At 36.8% G+C, this 16,912-nt stretch overlaps 1 protein-coding gene across 2 annotated transcripts; it reads right to left on the reverse strand.

Moving 5' to 3' along the window:
• Window positions 1-1,400: 1,400 nt before the first annotated feature.
• On the reverse strand, window positions 1,401-8,173 carry LOC110734247 (pentatricopeptide repeat-containing protein At3g29290-like). 2 transcript variants are annotated; one of them, XM_021914324.1, is made up of 6 exons: window positions 7,843-8,173; window positions 6,079-7,532; window positions 5,611-5,798; window positions 5,166-5,347; window positions 2,058-2,305; window positions 1,401-1,934 (listed from the first exon to the last, which is right to left on the reverse strand). In XM_021914324.1, the coding sequence occupies exons 2-4, from the start codon at window positions 7,354-7,356 to the stop codon at window positions 5,305-5,307; spliced, it is 1,509 nt and encodes a 502-aa protein (XP_021770016.1). In that variant the 5' UTR covers window positions 7,357-7,532; window positions 7,843-8,173; the 3' UTR covers window positions 1,401-1,934; window positions 2,058-2,305; window positions 5,166-5,304. The 2 variants fall into 2 exon arrangements, with proteins under 2 accessions (XP_021770016.1, XP_021770025.1); XM_021914333.1 differs by lacking the exon at window positions 7,843-8,173 and having other exon boundaries at window positions 6,079-7,836.
• Window positions 8,174-16,912: the final 8,739 nt, after the last annotated feature.

Here is a 16,912-nt window from a genome sequence, read left to right on the forward strand (position 1 = left end):
TGTGGTGGTGGTGGTGGTTCATGGTGGTCGGCTTAGTCAATTAAAGGTGGTGATTGCGGTTTTCCTCAATCACTTGACCAATCTAGTATTGATGGACGGCTCGTTCGAATCTCGTGGACTAAGTAGAGGAGCAACATTTGGAGCTCTATTCTCTCCCTGATTTGCTTGTTGAATAACTACATAGAATTCACGCTTCAAAGGTATGATTATGTGTCTTTGTTTGTTATGCATGTGATTCTTGGGATTAGGTGCTTTATTGAATATGATTCATATTATTTCCGCTGCTTAGTACCTATAAACTCCTACACGTTCTTCTGGAGGCTTCCTTTCTCTCTCTCTCTCTCTTTTTTTTTTTTTTTTTTGAAAACTTTGGTCGGGCAAAATGAAAAGTGGGTTGGCATACCTCTTTTCATTAAAAACTTTTATTGGCCGACATTAGATGGTAAATCGGTCGGTATATATTTAATTTGAAATGACCATTTTACCTACCGAATTTCAGTCGGTAATATTTAAAAACGGTCGGTAATTACCGACATACATAAAATCGGTCGGTAATATTTAAAAACGGTCGGTAATTACCGACATACTTAAAATCAGTTGGTACAATTTAAAATTACCGATTGATATTATTCGGTCGGTGATTTAGTCAATATAAACGCGATTTTTTTTGTTGTGCACCACGCCCTTCGGCCTTCGATCTCCTTCTCCTTTGTCGTCACATTCTCCTTCGGCACCACTTTCTTGGCCTTTTCCACCAATTTTCTTGGGCTTCTTCATCACTAATTGTTCAGAAACTCCACCTAATTCTATCTCATTCCTCTTGTTCGCCTCCCTGCGATCGCGATTCCCCCGAAACCAGCTCCCTCAGAATGAAACCCCCTCCCCTAATCTCTGTCCTCAAATTCTTAATCTTTCCTCCCCAAACGAAATCAACTCATGGGAAAATTATAAATTGTCGCTTCTGCTGAATTTTGGTTCAAAATCTTCCTAATTTGATCCTCGAAATAGGATTTGCATGAGAGAATGGGGGAAATTTATAAGGACTAGGGTTGGGGTAGAAATCTAGGAGTGGGAAAAGGGATGGGGAATCGGGGTGGATGAAATGGGAGAAGGTATGGTGACCGGCAAGGGAGCAAGGCACCGCTGGCCCGAGGAGAGGCCAGGTGGTGGCTGTGTATGTGGGGGAGGGTCGGAGGGGGTTGGGTTTTTTTATTAAAAAAAATTAATTTCAAAATTATTTTATTATTAAAAAATAAATAATTTACCATGGTTAAATATTTTTATTAAAAATAACTATTATCTTTCGTCAGGATAATAAGAATTTTCACCATTCACCACTTAGAAAAATAAAACCATAGTGTTATCAAAGAGAGTTTCAAAAAAAAAAAAAAAAAAAATAATAAATAAATAAACCGTCAATTTCAATTATTTAAAGCTATTGCTGTAAAAATTGTCTTCCTTGTATAACTAGAGTATGTGTGCTTATCGACTCCCCTAGCCCAATACCAGTTTCTGATACCATAATTGTGTTCAAATGGTAGTAGTTCATGCCAACAAGGTAGAGACATATTTGACAGTAAACTCACCAATTTGCATTACCAGATCTACATCCAAGGCAGACGCTATTGCATGAACTTTGATGAATTGATAAGGATCCAAAATCCCAAACTCTTTACGTACAACTGTTACAAGATCTATGAATGCCGCTCCTCATTTCTCAAGTTAGGAGTGCAGGTGATACATCATCAATAAAATCACTGCTCCTGTCATGCTACTTTAATTTCCTCAGAGACTTCATCCAACTTGATGGCTGAATCTTAGTTCTGACTCTCTTCCTGAGAAGGTGACTCCTCTTCTATCTTTATGTCTATTTGAACGGAAAGACATTGGAAACTTGTCTGCTCTGGAAGTGAGAATAGTTTCAATTGCTTCTTCTGGCCAATCAACAATAATGTCAATATCTCATGTAAATAATCACTTAGCAATTAGAGGCCTAATAAACAAAGTTAAACTGTTTTCCTTCATTTACGATCATACCAAGACAATTTATCATTTACCTTCATATCAGATGAAGATGATAGGTCTTTTTGGCCAATCAATACTTTGTCAATCCATCGATTATGACTTTCAATACTGTAATTCTAGTTCTTTGCATGCATGAAGGAGCTACCTAACTCCTTATATTCTCAATTTTGGTAACATAAGATGTTTTGTCTACAGAAAGCACGACACTGGTTTATCAACAAGCAGAGCAGGTCCTTGGTCCTTCCCATCATTTGTCAACTGCGTATGATATATTCGTTCCCTACACAGATGCAAAATAACACATTAATTTAAAAACAGATAAAATAAAATAAAGTACAAAAAAAGACTTTAATGTGTCAATAAGCTAAGCAGATGAGCAGAATACGTAGTATACTTAGTATACCAGTCATTTACTGCATTTAAAGGAAATCTGTTCTTATTCATTCAAATACCAAACATGAATTACATAGGAAAAAAATATGACAATAAAAGATCAAAGATCGATTTGTAACACGGAAACTCCTGAAAGTTCAAGTGTAGTTAAAAGATCAAAGATTGTTTTTTTGATGTATCAACCGAATTGTTTTCTATGGAACTTAAAAGAATCAATCGAAGACATGTTTAATACTTTTATTGATATCATTATAACACTAACTTCTCCTGGTAAGGATTAACTCTCCAAAGGCAACAGGTACAAAAGGTACTACATAACCTACCACAAATTCCTTGGTTGGCTATGTTGATAGCTTTATAAGAAACAAAGAGTTCAACTTGGAAGTTGGAGCAGCTTGCAGGTTCCTTAATGACTTGCAAACTTCACTTGGTTACCAAAATCCTGAATTTATTAAGAATTAAGTGATTGCACTTAAGGCTGAGGATGTTGAGGAGTCTGCACTCGTCATTCATATATTCAGAAAGATGTGCATGCATATTTAATAAAAAATTTCTAACCAAAAGTTTTTTCCCAGTTGCAAAAAATGAAGACTGTAGAAGTCTTGAACACACAATTAAGGAATTTTTCACAAGATTGCTTTGTAAACACGAAGATCATGGTTGTAGACCACTTCATTTGCTAATTAGATGAGATTTAACGTCATGATTATCAATGGTTTATACATAGCATCATAAACATAAGAAGTAACTGGACCAAAGCTCTAAAATTTTACAAAAAGTTATAAGATTTGAAAATGAAAAATTGATTAAAGCTTAACCCCTCTGTCAGGTCAAGTGATCTTTGCAGAACATAAAAACTAATGTCCTTTTGTAATTAGCTCTAGAGTATTGAGTTCAGTTGGTTAGATCCTTAAACATAAGGTGCTATACAATATACTCAACTAGTATGCAAATATTGACCAAGAAAATGAATTGACTGCTAATTAGAAGTACTCACAGCTCACAGGAGAACATCTGAACATCTAGATAATCAATGTTCTATATTAACCTAAAGAAGCAATACTTGCAGCATATACTGCATCTACAGAATAATTGAGCTGAAAAACTGTTCTATTTTATTTACTTGTTTTATTTTTTATATTGAAGAATGAAACCAGAAAGAAGTGAACGATACAATTGAAACACACGTTGGAAATTGTTGATGTAAAACAGAGAATGAGAGAGAAAACAAAGTGAGAAAAAGTCCCACATTAAAAGAAAAAGAGAGAGTATTCTGACATTTATATATTGGAGTACTTTTAGTTTACTTAGTTGAAGAAGTGGGTGGTGGGTTTTTATACCACACACATGCGCACTGGCTAGGCTAGGATCGGGAGTTGGGTCTTGGGGAATGTGTGTGGTTTGGGGCCGGAATGTGTGTGGTTTGGGGCCCTCTATCTTTTGGGTACGTTTATGGACTGCTCTTGTTGTTTGAATATTGTAACAGTTACAATATTTATTCTTTTGACTGATGTTACAATATTTTTTATATTCATCAATCGCCAGCTGTTAGTCTAAAGTCTAAACACACAGTCATACACACAAAATACTCCTCTCCAACTTAATCTTTCGTTTTTTTGGTAAGTGTTCGGAGTCGGGTTTGTGAGTGCACACAAGCTCTTGTATAATACATGTGACATGCCTCTAGAATTAGCCAAACATAAAATTGGCACTTGCAACTGTGACAAAATGAAAGTAAACACAACATTTCTCACAACCAACCACAAAAAGAGTTGTTAGTTTACTGACTCTAAAAATATTAGAGTTAATTTGAAAAGGCAAGTACCTCATGGCCTGACTAAAAACAGTTTTTGGTGATATAATCAACAAATGACTTTGTGAGGTAACAAAGCATAATCTAGGTCTTCTATTACTAGGACATTACCATTAACACTAGCGCTACTCCTGATCTGACCAGCTTTCTTGCAAAAATCACTAACTTCATTAATAACGCAAACCAAGAGTAAAAAACGCTTGATTCTTGATTCAAACTTAACAATTTTGGATGATCACTTCCTACCAAGAATCATTATCTTAAATGCATAAGGAGGATACCATTAACCTGTCCTTTGATAGGGCTAAGTAAGGCCAATGTCAATAAGGAACACCATTCCAGTCTATAAGACAAATTCTAGCTAGCAACATGAGAGGTTAATAGTTAAACTGAACTATGGTTCACTACTGCACTTTCACCAGGATCCAGGAAACATATATGCGGAACTAGAAGTTGTCTATAATGCAATGGAAATGACGTACTAAGAGTTTCACAAGCATGAAAGGTTTTGCCTGATTCATTCTGATAAAATCTGCCTATCAGTCAACTTTCCTTCAGGCTGTGTAATAGTTTTCGACTAGGTGAGTAGGCCAAGGAGCACATTTAAAAATATAAATATATAAAAATAAAATATATGAAAAAAACAGATGTAGCTTAGTTAGAGCACAACGGCCTGACAGAGATTATCAAAGGAAACGATACTGATTAGCATGCAAATGAATTCAAATCAGATTCATTATCTCATACCCAGTCACTAATGATCCATGAAAATTCTATAATACAAATAATAAGATTTGGGCGAATCAAAGAAATGGTGTCAGCAACTTATGCATGATAGGAGAACAGAAAGACAAAAGGAAACACATATAAGAGGGAGAAATCAAGCAGTACGCAGATATTACTCATCAAAGCACTCAGAACAACAATTTTATACCTATAGACTTCTGCATTCTTGTCTGAAGAAGCCCTGCAGTTCATGAGCTAGCACTTGATAACATAGAACCACGTTACAGGGTCTTCTACAACTTCCAGTTGTAATTGGCTTAGAGGATGCATCTCATGGCTTGTTTTTCTTAACTTCTCCTCCTTCGCTGTCTTTTTGCAGGTACTGCCGACCTTTAAAGCAGAAAAGGATAAGTGGTCTTCGTATATACTGAAAGAAACAGTAACATGACTAATCTGATAGCAACGCTGGCTTTTCTTTTCCAATCAAGAGATAGATGTAGAGTAAAGGAATTTTTAGTATTGAATATTTGTATAGCTAGATCTCAGTATTTTATTGATGCCCTTGATGGGTTTACTTTAGGACATCCCAAGATAATATATGTGAATATTATTTCTAGAAGAAGAGGACATATTAATAAACAAGTATTTTCTACCTGCTCTTTTTTAACTGCCTTGAGTTGACACGTTGCAGATATTGAAGCATCAACGCCCGTGTTTTCCCATCAGGTACAAGGCCAACGTCACGCAATTTCATGTATAGTCTCTTGGCCGACTCAATCCTCCCTCTAAGACACATTCCATGAATTGCAGCATTATAAAGAGATACATCAAGTGATGACTCCTGCCAAAGGGGACAGCAACGAATCTTGAAGCCAAACAATAAAAATAAAAAGGCAACAAAAAAACTGTCATAGAAGAAGATAAAGGAAAATTAACCAGTCAAAGAATCTGACACATTTAAACATGGGCCAGTTCAAATAATTGTTTACATACTGGAGTTAATAGATATAGCATGCCAGCTTGACAAATAATACGGTTGGATTTTGCATGATACATAAGATCTATTTAAAATTAGTTGACATCCGGCAAAAATAGCCAACTTCAGAAAAGTATGAACTTACATTTAAAATGTCCTCCACTTCATCACATAGATCTCCCCAAATGCAGCTTCTGATTAGAGACAAATGTGTGAAAGTATCTGGGGCACACTTCTTCTGATCCATGTGCTTATAAATCTGTAATGCAACTTTTGGTTTTCTAGCAACCTCACAAGCACCAATAACTATATTGTACGATGAAGTTGAAACTAACATTCCAGAATTTTCCGTTTTCCAAAGAAACTGCAGAGCTTTCTCCCAAAAACCAAGCCTCTGGCAACACATTAAAGCAGTGTTGTATAGCTGTAAATTTGGTTCAAAGCTCCAATCTTTCTGTATGCTTTCAAAGAACTGGAGAGCAAAAGCATATTGATTGGTCTTATAGAAAGCAGCTAGCAAGGCATTCCATGTGTACGTATCAGGTGTATGGCCCAAGGATTTCATATGTTTATAAACCTTAAATGCTTCTTTAAGCTTACCGGCTTTCCCTAGTGAGTTTATCAAAGAATTACAAGCAATTAGATTTGGCTTCAATCCACTATTTAGCATACTTTGGAACAAATTTAAAGCTAAATCCCACTTCTCTTCTTTGGTGTAAGCACCTATGACAGCATGCATTGTATCACACCCAGGATTTAGTCCATTCTGAAGCATCTCAGCATAGGCCTGGATAGCCATCTCATACTGACCACAACGGACAAATGTACAAACAAGTAGACGATAAGTAACTTCCGTCCCAATAACCCCATTTCCCTTCATAGCATTCCATATCCTCTCCATTTGAACCCAATTATTCTCCTTAGCGCATATAGACATCATAGTATTATAAACAATCGCATCAAAACATTGCTTCATCTCACTTTCAATCTCCCATTGATCAAAAATTTCCAAGGCTATATCACTACCGCGATAACTTGCAACTGCTTTCAATACTAAACTACATGAATGCCCCGAAATTATCTTCTCACGTTTCATGAATGCAAACACTCTCAGCATATCATCCAACATCGTATTCCTCAAAAGACAAGCTAATAAAGAATTACAGGCATGTAAATCAGGCCGTAATCCAGCAAACTCCATCGACCTAAACAATTGCAAAGCACTCTTTCTCTTATTGGTTCGACTAAGACCCAAAATTCGTTTAGACAATTCCCCTTCATCCCTTTCCTCTAAATAGCATAATTTCATCTCACCCCCTTTCGAACCCAACGTATGATACAATTGCTGTGCCACACCTTCATCTTCAATAAATGGAATCCCACCTTGCTGAGAAACCAACCTATTTTCAATACTACCAACCATAGTCTTAAAATTGACAGACTTTCGTCGTCTTTCGGACCAATTTAGCAAACAAACCCCCCATAATCTTGCTCCTATACCATGAAATTTAGTAATAGTATCAGGCCCGTCTCCGAGCCGGGCAAGAGGGGTGGCCGCCCGGGGCCGAGGGAGAAAAGGTCCGTTTTCATAGTTACTTCCTACAATAAAGGGCTATAATTAACAGCCTTACAATACATCAACAACCAAATTTTACTTTATTATCAAATTAAGCTCCAAAAATCACATTAACAATAAAATTTGACTCAATTATCAATTTAGTCTCTAAAAATAACATTAAATTCTTCTCCCTCAATTATATCAATGTAAATTGCACATAACAAAATTCTAGCAACAAAATTGATTGTTATAACCTTCCATAACTTCAGTAATTATGACCAGAAGTTCAATTATCAAATCAACGATAATATAATGACTTAATAAAGGATTAAAAAATAAAATACGTCTTACCTCTGAAGCTGCTGCAATGGAGAAGAGAGGGGGTGTACTGGTGTAGATAACGTAGGTGGATGATTAATGGCAACCGTCAGTTCAACATAATTCAACGGTCATGATTTTATCTATAGATTGATCCGAGTAGAATTTGAAGAGGTTGCTCCAATTAATCTCCGTTGAAAATCGCTACTTTGCAATTCAACTGTTACTTCATAAAAAGAAAGTAGTCTCCGTCACTTATTGATAGTCACTTTTGCTATAAAATCACGGAAATTAAAGAGAATAAAGAAAGTACAATGAAAAAGTAAATTAAAGTACATGGGAAATTTAAATTACATTGAAAGTAATTAAAGTACGTTAACATTTGCACAAATATTTTAATTACTTTAACATTTGCATGAAAGTAACCAAAATTCTCTAACAATTGCTCCTATATAGTAAAAGTAATTAAAATATATGGAAAAGTAATTAAAATACAAAGTGTAATTAAAATACATGAAAAAGTTTAAATTTGTGCAAATGTTAAAGTAATTAAACTTTTGCAAATTAATTATGTCTCCACCTTCATCCCTTTCCTCTAACAATTCCCCTTCATCCCTTTCCCATGTATTTTAAATTTGTGCAAATTAAAGTAGAAAGTAATTAAACATTTGCCCAAATTTAAACTTTAACATTTGCTCATATACCATTTGTTAGAGAATTAAAGTACATGGGAAAGTTAAATTTACCCAAATATTTAAGCAAATGTATTAGAGAATTTTGGTAAAAAAAATAATATTAATGGTACTTTTTTTTTTTGAGGGGATATTAATGGTACTTGAAAAAAGCAAATGTGACTAACATTTTAAATCACCAAAAATGGCAAAAGTGACTATCAATCGGGGACGAAGGGAGTAATAAACTTGAATTTTCTCGAATAATGTTAGATGATTGAACAAGTATGTTAAACTATTATGGAACACTTTCCATTTAGCCTCTCTAATAAATAAGATTCGTTTATCATAAGACAAAATCGCTACTTCATAGTGATAAACTTGAATCTAATACTAGTATATAATTTTAGTGTCAATAAAAAACATAACTTTAGGAATAATCGATAGTTGGGATTAATTAGAGTAAATAATTTTAGGGTTTTGATAAAACACTAACTCAACACCCCCACTCAACACCCCTTGAACTTGGGATTATTAAGAAATAATCGACAGTTGGGATTATTTACAATAAATGGCCAAAAAAATTTAGGAAATTTTGAAAAGAGTAATCCCATATTTGACACATCTTTTCAAAATTATCCCACATTTGCGTATTCTAGAAATAATTCCATCTTTGTTTCGCATATTCTCAAAATAATCCTTTTTACTTTTAACTTGTAAAACATGTTAGATTTTTTTTTTTAAAAAAAAAAAAAAAATTCCTTTAATCTCTCTCCTCTCACCTCACCCCCTCCATCCCTGTCAACCACCTCCACACCACCACTACACACTAACTCCCACGCAAACACCACCCCTGCTCCACCGTCCATAACAACAACCACAACTCACAAGCCACGGCTAATCCCCACCTTCTACAACCCCCATACTCAACCTCAACACAGATTTCCAACTCCCCTGCCCCTGCCTTCTCTTACCCATGCACATCAATTGCGAGCTCAACCACCACTAAACGCTGACTCCCAATCCTACGAGCTTAGCCACCGCTCAAAATCCTCTTTCTCTTTCTCCTCCTCCTTTGAAGCTCATCAAACCTCCTACCTTCGTCACTCCTTCAATGGCAAAATTGGGGCTTCAATTAATCTGAAATTGGGCTGAATTGGGGCTTCGATTAATCTGAAATTGGGCTGAATTAGGGCTTTAATTAATCTGAAATTAGGCTAAATTGAGGCTTCAATTAATCTGAAATCGGGCTAAATTGGCTAACCAAAAGTATAATGCGGCTGTTTTTTACTGATTTGATGTTATACGTGGCGGAAGAGGTGTTGGTTTGCGGCAATGGTAGTCTGGTAGTTGTTTGGCTGCGCTTTTGTTGTTGTCGATTTGGGTGAATGGTTTAGGTGGGGAGTGAGTGAGTGACGGGGAAGGGAAGTTAATGTTTGGGTTTTTTTCGGTGTGTGGGTGGTTGGATGTGGTGGTTAGGGCTGTACACAGTTTGGTATGGACCGTAACCAAATCAGACCAAACTGTATTTAAGCGGTTTGGTTTACGGTTTATAAAATTACGGTTTGGTCTCGATTTTTTTGTAAACATGGATTATGGTTTGGTTTGGTTTTGCAAAAATTATAAACCAAACCAAACCGTAAACCAATAAACCGTATTTTAATATTTATATAATTTTTCAATAATTTTTTTTATATTATATAAAAAAAAATTAAAGAATAAATAAAAAAACCATGAAAAATAGATAAAAACTATACCGTCAATACTCTATAATCAATGACTATAATGTAGTACTCATATGAATATCTTTTATTGTTATGTATTATTTTTATTATGTGTTAGCACTTAATATTTTTATTGTAACTTTATAGTACAATTCAATCCATTTGGGCTACTTATTTAAACATTATTATAAAATAGTGAAGTATTATTTGACAATTTTTGGAAAAAAAAAATATCATCTCATCATAAACCGCAAACCAAACCACACCAAACCGTATTATTACGGTTTGGTTTCAATACTAATATGGTTTGATTTGGTTTGAAAAATATACTAAACGTATTTTGCGGGTTGGTTTGGTTTGGACTCAAATCGCACCAAACCAAACCATGTTATTAGGTGGGAGGGAATCAAGGAGGTCGGCTGTGGTTGGGTCTGATTGGCCGGCTTTTGGCTGTTTCGACGGGCAGCTGATCTGAGGAGGGAGGGGTGGCTCTGGTAGGGTAGCAGAGTAGGGATGGCAAAGGGTCGGATCTGGACCGGGTTCGGATGGATCCGGATCTAGATCTGTTTTTGTAACAAGGATCCAGATCCGACCCGGATCCGTCGGGTCTCGAAAATGGAGACCCGGATCCAGATCCGACGGGTCCAATGGATCCGAGTTCGAATCTGGGTAACAAGGATCCAGATTCGACCCAAGACTGTCGGGTCTTGAAAATGGAGACCCGGATCCACATCCGACGGGTCCAATGGATCTGGGTCCAATATATCTTGCCTAATTTTTTGCAATAAATGTAATGTTTGGGTCAAGAAATGCATTTCAAACTTTCATCGGGTTATTAAGTTGAACCTGTAGACATCTACTTTTGGCCTCCTGTCCCGACAGGAAGTGCAATGACGATAAATAAAGTCATCTTCGTGTTGGATCAAAGTGAAGAATACTTATGGATAACTGGTTAAGCCACAAAACATAAAAGACTAGCCCAAATTAATGAAAAGCCAAAACAAAGGTCCAATTAACTAAACCCGGTCATAATTAGGCTTAAGCCCGTGCTTAAACCCTAATAATGACGGATTTAGGAGCGCCTAGGTAAAAACTTAGTGTTGCCGCATAAAAAGCCGCGCGCATCTCACAAAGTCGCGTTGGGCTGCCGCGCGCAACTATTTCAGTTGATTTGTAATTATTCGGAAATTATACGGAAAATATAAAATCGAATCTTACCATAAAGTCGCGCGCAAGACAAATAGTTGCGCTGCACATAACAGCGCAACTCTATAACTTGCGCTGGGTTGCCGCTCGCAAATTCAACTGTTGCGCACGACACCTGTTGCGGCAGATTGCTCGAAACCCTAAACCTAATCCTTCTCTATAAATACGAGCTTAAACCGAGGCTTCAATAGACAGAAATTAACCTAAAAACTCTAGCAAAATAACTTGTGAACTTGTGCAACCTAGCCCTCTTGTCCTAAACACTCACCCTTTCGATACTTTGTTAATACGGTGGAGGTTCCCCAACAAGAAGGTGTCCATAAGTGTTCTAAACGGAGATATAGCAAAGAGAAGTGGTAAATTCTCGAGCACTTAGTTAAATCACCTTTATTTTCTTGTTTAAAAGGACTTTAATTAATTAATTAGTGTTGTTTGATCACTTTTAAAGTAATTAATTAATCAATTCCACATAGTTTCTTGCGTTAAATAAAGACTAGAATTGAATTAAATAATTGTTGGTTGATCACCTAAGCCAAGGCGAATCTTGTTTATTTATTGTTCTTTCATAAAAATTATTAAATAAGAATAACGACCTTGCAATGTAATTCCTACGTGAACTAATGCTTGTAAATAAAATCAACTAACATAGTTTTAGGTATCGCGTTGCATATATTGTTTGGTGATGAAATTGTAAAAAAGGAAGAGCTAGTAGAGGTCGTACTAGGGCTAGGATGACGATTTCCCTCTAAAAGGAACGTTATCTTAGTACCCTCGCTCCCGAACTCTTTTTGGTTTATAGACCAATTTGGGCATGGTTAAACTTATGATTTGTGCTAATTATTCCATGAACTCCACATGGAAGAAAGGCATGAACGAGGTGTATGAGTTTTTCCTAAAACTCATTGGCAATTCTTACTTGTTTCTTATAAAAAAGCGTGATGATGGAATCAATTATAATTCAAGGTCCCCCAAACAGTCAGGAATTCAAATCCTATTACACCCTAACAAGTGTAAAGTCCTAGGCTTTTAAGTGGCCAAGGGCATTTAAGGAGAGTACCCTTTACGATGGGATCACTCTCCTTATAGTGGCGACTCTACTGGGGATTTAGAGGTTACATGAATAATTCGTAGTTATGGTCCAAGGTATCCAACACTAGGTTGCCTATGGGTTGTAACGAGAATTAACTTGGATAATCTCTAGTTAGAGAGCGAGACTTGAACGCATAATATCTTCCTTTTGCACAAAAGTAAAAACCAAATAAGCAACATTGCATCATGCATAAGCATAGCACACTTAAACCATTGGGGATTAGCTAATTGACTAGGGGTCGCCAACACTAGGTGTCTATCCCAAAATCAATAACAATCATCCCACCCATATCACCAACAAAATGTTGGGAGGGCGATGTCATGGGTCAACACGTTGAGTGATTGATTTATGCGTCGTTTCTTAAGGTATGGTACCTTTGGACACTCAAGCCTTTTTTTACCTTAGAATGGCATTGTGTGAATCTTGACTTATAACATGCTTATGTGATTATGTGACTATGTGCAACGTGTTAGGATAGTCTTCTTTTTCTTTTTTTACTTTGGTCTAGGTTCCCAATTACGAAGTTGTCTCTTTGTGATTTAGCGTCATATTCAAAGGATAACATAAAAAAATAAAAAAAAAAATAAAAAAGAGGTCAAATGAAAAAAATTCGATTAAAAAAAAATGCTCGAATAAAAAAAATACTACGAGCAAGTGGCGCGCGCAACTCACGAAGTTGCGCGACCCCTCCCAGCGCAAGTCATTTTGTTGCGCGTGACAACCGCGTGCAACTTAGTAATTTGCACACGCCCACTGGACGAGCCAGTTTTGTTTTCTCAAAAAAAAAAAAAAATTGACTCGTCCGAATAATATCTTCATTGATGAATTGTTAAGGGCGATGTTATCCGTTTGAGTATATTTTGCGTCTTTTTTCTTTTTTTTTCTTCAAAAGAAAGCGTATCGATTTACTTATCCTTTCGTACTCCTTTAGGGCCGGTTTTCAAGCTTGGGAAAGAGGACCCCCGGGCACTCGCATTCTACGTTTACCACCCAATTTATCATTGTGTAAGAAGTAGTATTCATACCTATTTTCAATTGCATGCACTCTAAGGGCTTTCCTCAACACTGAAGCACTGCTAAACTTAAATCTGTTTACAAGATTTACATGCCTTGTAAAGTAAGTTTTCTCATTAAACCAAGGACTGTTGTCCTCTTCATCTGATGAACCATCTAGGCTCCTAAGCTCATCTGACTCTCCCTCAAGTTCTGCCTGCAGCTGAACCTCACTCACATCCAAGTTCTCATTCAGCCTTGACCTAGGATCCTTTGTAATCCCCTGGTCATGTACATCCAGTTGCTTCCCAAGAATCCTACTTACCTTCTCCAAAATCTCTTCAGAATTCTGTATAAACCACCTCTCATCCCCACTATCATACTCCTCCTCACCAGGCTCCCAAGTTATATCAATGTCACCCCTGTCAGTTGAAGAATACCCCTACTCACTCCCAGATTCACTGCCCTCACTAACATCCTCAAAATCCAAACCCTTGGCTACAGTTTTCTTTTTCCCCTTCCCCTTATCCAACACCTTCCTACTACCACCTTTCCCTTCACTCTTTACTGTCCCCTTCCCCTTATCTAAGACCTTACCGCTACCAGCTACCCCTTCACTGTTTTCTATCCCCTTACCCTTATCCTTCCTAGATCTAGGTTTAGGAGGAGATTCATTTCTTTCACTGAGCTTAGGATCAATTTTGTTAAGTCTTGGGCTCTTCCTAACTTGTACAGGCTTTCCTGTACTCTTCCCCTTTCTCTCATCCTTTTTTGGAGTGGATTGGGCCTCATAAATGGGCCTTAAAGTTTCATCAGCAGTCACAAACACCTCAACATACCCTTCCACACCCACTGTTTCTAATAGCCCCTTAACCTCCTCTTCATTAACTAACTCCCTCCGACCCGTGTTAAAGGTCCTCCCTCTTTGTTTATACCACAATCTGTAATTTGGTGGGACATGAACATTATAATTAACAAACCCATGCACAACAGCTTCCCTCAAATAAGGCACATCTATCTTGTCCACTACCACATCCCTCCTCCAATAACATAACCCACCACACCAGCAAAGCAAATGTTTTGTTTTGGACACTCTTTTGGGAACAAAAGCACCCCCCACTCTGAATACTATATCAATTAATCTTGCTTGGTTGTTGGCCATTTATCTCTGCAATAAACAGGTACAACGCAAGTCAACACAAGGCAACATTTCTCAACACAATTACACAGTCAAACAAATGCTTTAATCAAGAAAAGACAGCATATTAAACACAACATATGTACAAACCAGTTAACAGGTCACAATAATCAACTTAATAATTAAACAAAAAAGCTAACCAATTACACTAGTTGAACCATAAAATACTCACACACAACTTTAATTATATGTTCGCACAGTACACAAAGTAATTCATACCCAATTTTACATTTTTTAGGGGTCGAAATTTTACATTTTCCCCAAAATACCCTACATTCCTCATGAAAATGGCATAATTAACTTCAAAACTTGTTGAAAACTACTTTATAGGGGTCGAAAAGTACCTGTTTTGGAATCTTGCTGTTGTTGCTGTCAGAATCCACGAAAGATCCAAGCTTTTTTTGGTTGAAAATGGCTGACGACTTCACGCTGAGTTGTTTCGCCCCAATACTGACACCTCCCTTCGCAATTCAATTTCTCAACCACACATTCCAACTTAGGGTTTGAATTGTCTCCAGAATTTTGTTTGTTGAAGAATTAAGGATTCGAATTCAATGAAGGAGGAGTAGTTGAGCATTCAATTGCAGGAGAGAGAATAGTATAGAATATGAAGAAATTTGGAGGGTAAACTAACTTGTGGGACCCACATATAATTTCCGTTACAGATTCTGTTATCTGGTGGTAAAACCAAAATTTAATTTATTTAAGTGGTGTTATAATAAAACTTTGAGATTTTGTGGTGTTAAAAACAAAATTTTGTCTTTTTTCAGGTGTTATTTTCTAAAATTTCCTAATAATAAACATGAGTCGCAAAAACAAATTCATGCTATTATAAAAGTTCAAAATTTCATTGATAATTCTAATTCAATTTACATTAAAATTAACAAGTATAGTCTATGTGAGCAAAACAAAAGAGAAATAAAGTTCAAGCACAAAGTCAAAATTAGAATGAAAAAAAAAACACATATATGCTTGACATGCTCATACATGATCAATACTTTATCAGTTCACATGAAATTTGTTGCAATATATTTCTTAAACATGTCACAGCGACAAACAAACAAATTCATGAAAACAAATCGAATAAAAAGCCCCCAAATTCAAAATTTGGGGTTTAGCGGTTCGAAAATCGCCCAAATTCAGTCAAGAATGAACGAATTATGGCGAATATGAATAAGGGACGAGATCTACTTCCTCTAGCTTCAAAAAACAAAAAAATTCGGGCTCTTTAGAGAGAGAAAGAAGCGAAAATCATGAAGGAAGGAGAGAGAAAGCGAAAGGAAAAATCGCGCTAAGCAATTCTCTTTTTGCTGACTTAAATGTCGCGCGCAAATGAATTAGCTGCGCGTGACAGACCTGCGCAACTCAGAAAGATGCGCGCGCCTGGCTAGCACGACCTACTGAGTTACGCGCTGATACTGGTCACTAAAATCATCGGTATCCAGATTCTGATCCATTTGATCGTTTTTCAATGGTTTTTGCTCGTTATTAGACGTAATCGCGCGCAAATTAACAAAATCTTTTTAAATTTCTTCGCATATTGTAGTTTGTTTTCTTTTTTGTTAGTTTTTTTGCATCATATTTATGTGTCTGTTTTATATAGTATTTTATCCCCGTCCCTTGGTCATAATTAGTAGTGTTTTTGGCTCTTTAGAGCCACTTTTATTACTAATTGGTGTTTTCTAGTGTTTTCGTAGATTTGATTGACTTTTGCATGGATTTGCACTTTTGGAGCATTTTCCCGAGATATTATGAGGCAATTACGAGCATTGGAGAAGCACGACCAGATTCTATAGCCCAGGGCCGGTTAGAGCCATCGAACTGGTGATTAAGGGCTCGGTATATATGATACCGAGGCATTTGGACCGAGTATTCAGGACCCGAAGAGGAAATCCAGATTGGCCCGAAGAATTGGAGCCCAATCGTAGTCCAAATAGTGGCCCAAGAGAGCCGCCCGGCCAAAAAGGCTGGCGCCCGGAGGCGAGCCCGGCCGGGCGCGAGAAATGTACCTGATGGAAAAAGGCGCGCCTGATCGGGCGGTGCCTCGCCCGATCAGGCGCGTGTTATTGTTAGGAGTTAATTATTCGACATTTAAGTTCGTTTTAGTTTAGGATTCTTACGGAGTATAAATACTTCTCCGTAAAACGAGTTTAGGACCTTATTTTACTTTTTCTTAATTATTTTCTTAGATTTTCTCTCTCTACTTAGCTTTTAGATTAGT

Source organism: Chenopodium quinoa, unplaced genomic scaffold (assembly GCF_001683475.1).
Source record: "Chenopodium quinoa cultivar QQ74 unplaced genomic scaffold, ASM168347v1, whole genome shotgun sequence".
NCBI classification, from domain to species: domain Eukaryota; kingdom Viridiplantae; phylum Streptophyta; class Magnoliopsida; order Caryophyllales; family Amaranthaceae; genus Chenopodium; species Chenopodium quinoa.

Bases quoted from the DNA above. Each gene is read 5' to 3' on its own strand.
- LOC110734247 (XM_021914324.1), bottom strand. From the start codon at position 7,356: ATGGTTGGTAGTATTGAAAATAGGTTGGTTTCTCAGCAAGGTGGGATT. The intron at 5,799-6,078 runs GTAAGTTCATAC...CCCCTTTGGCAG, and splicing joins AAGTGGAGGACATTTTAAAT to GAGTCATCACTTGATGTATC. The intron at 5,348-5,610 runs GTAGAAAATACT...TCTGCTTTAAAG, and splicing joins AGGCAGTTAAAAAAGAGCAG to GTCGGCAGTACCTGCAAAAA.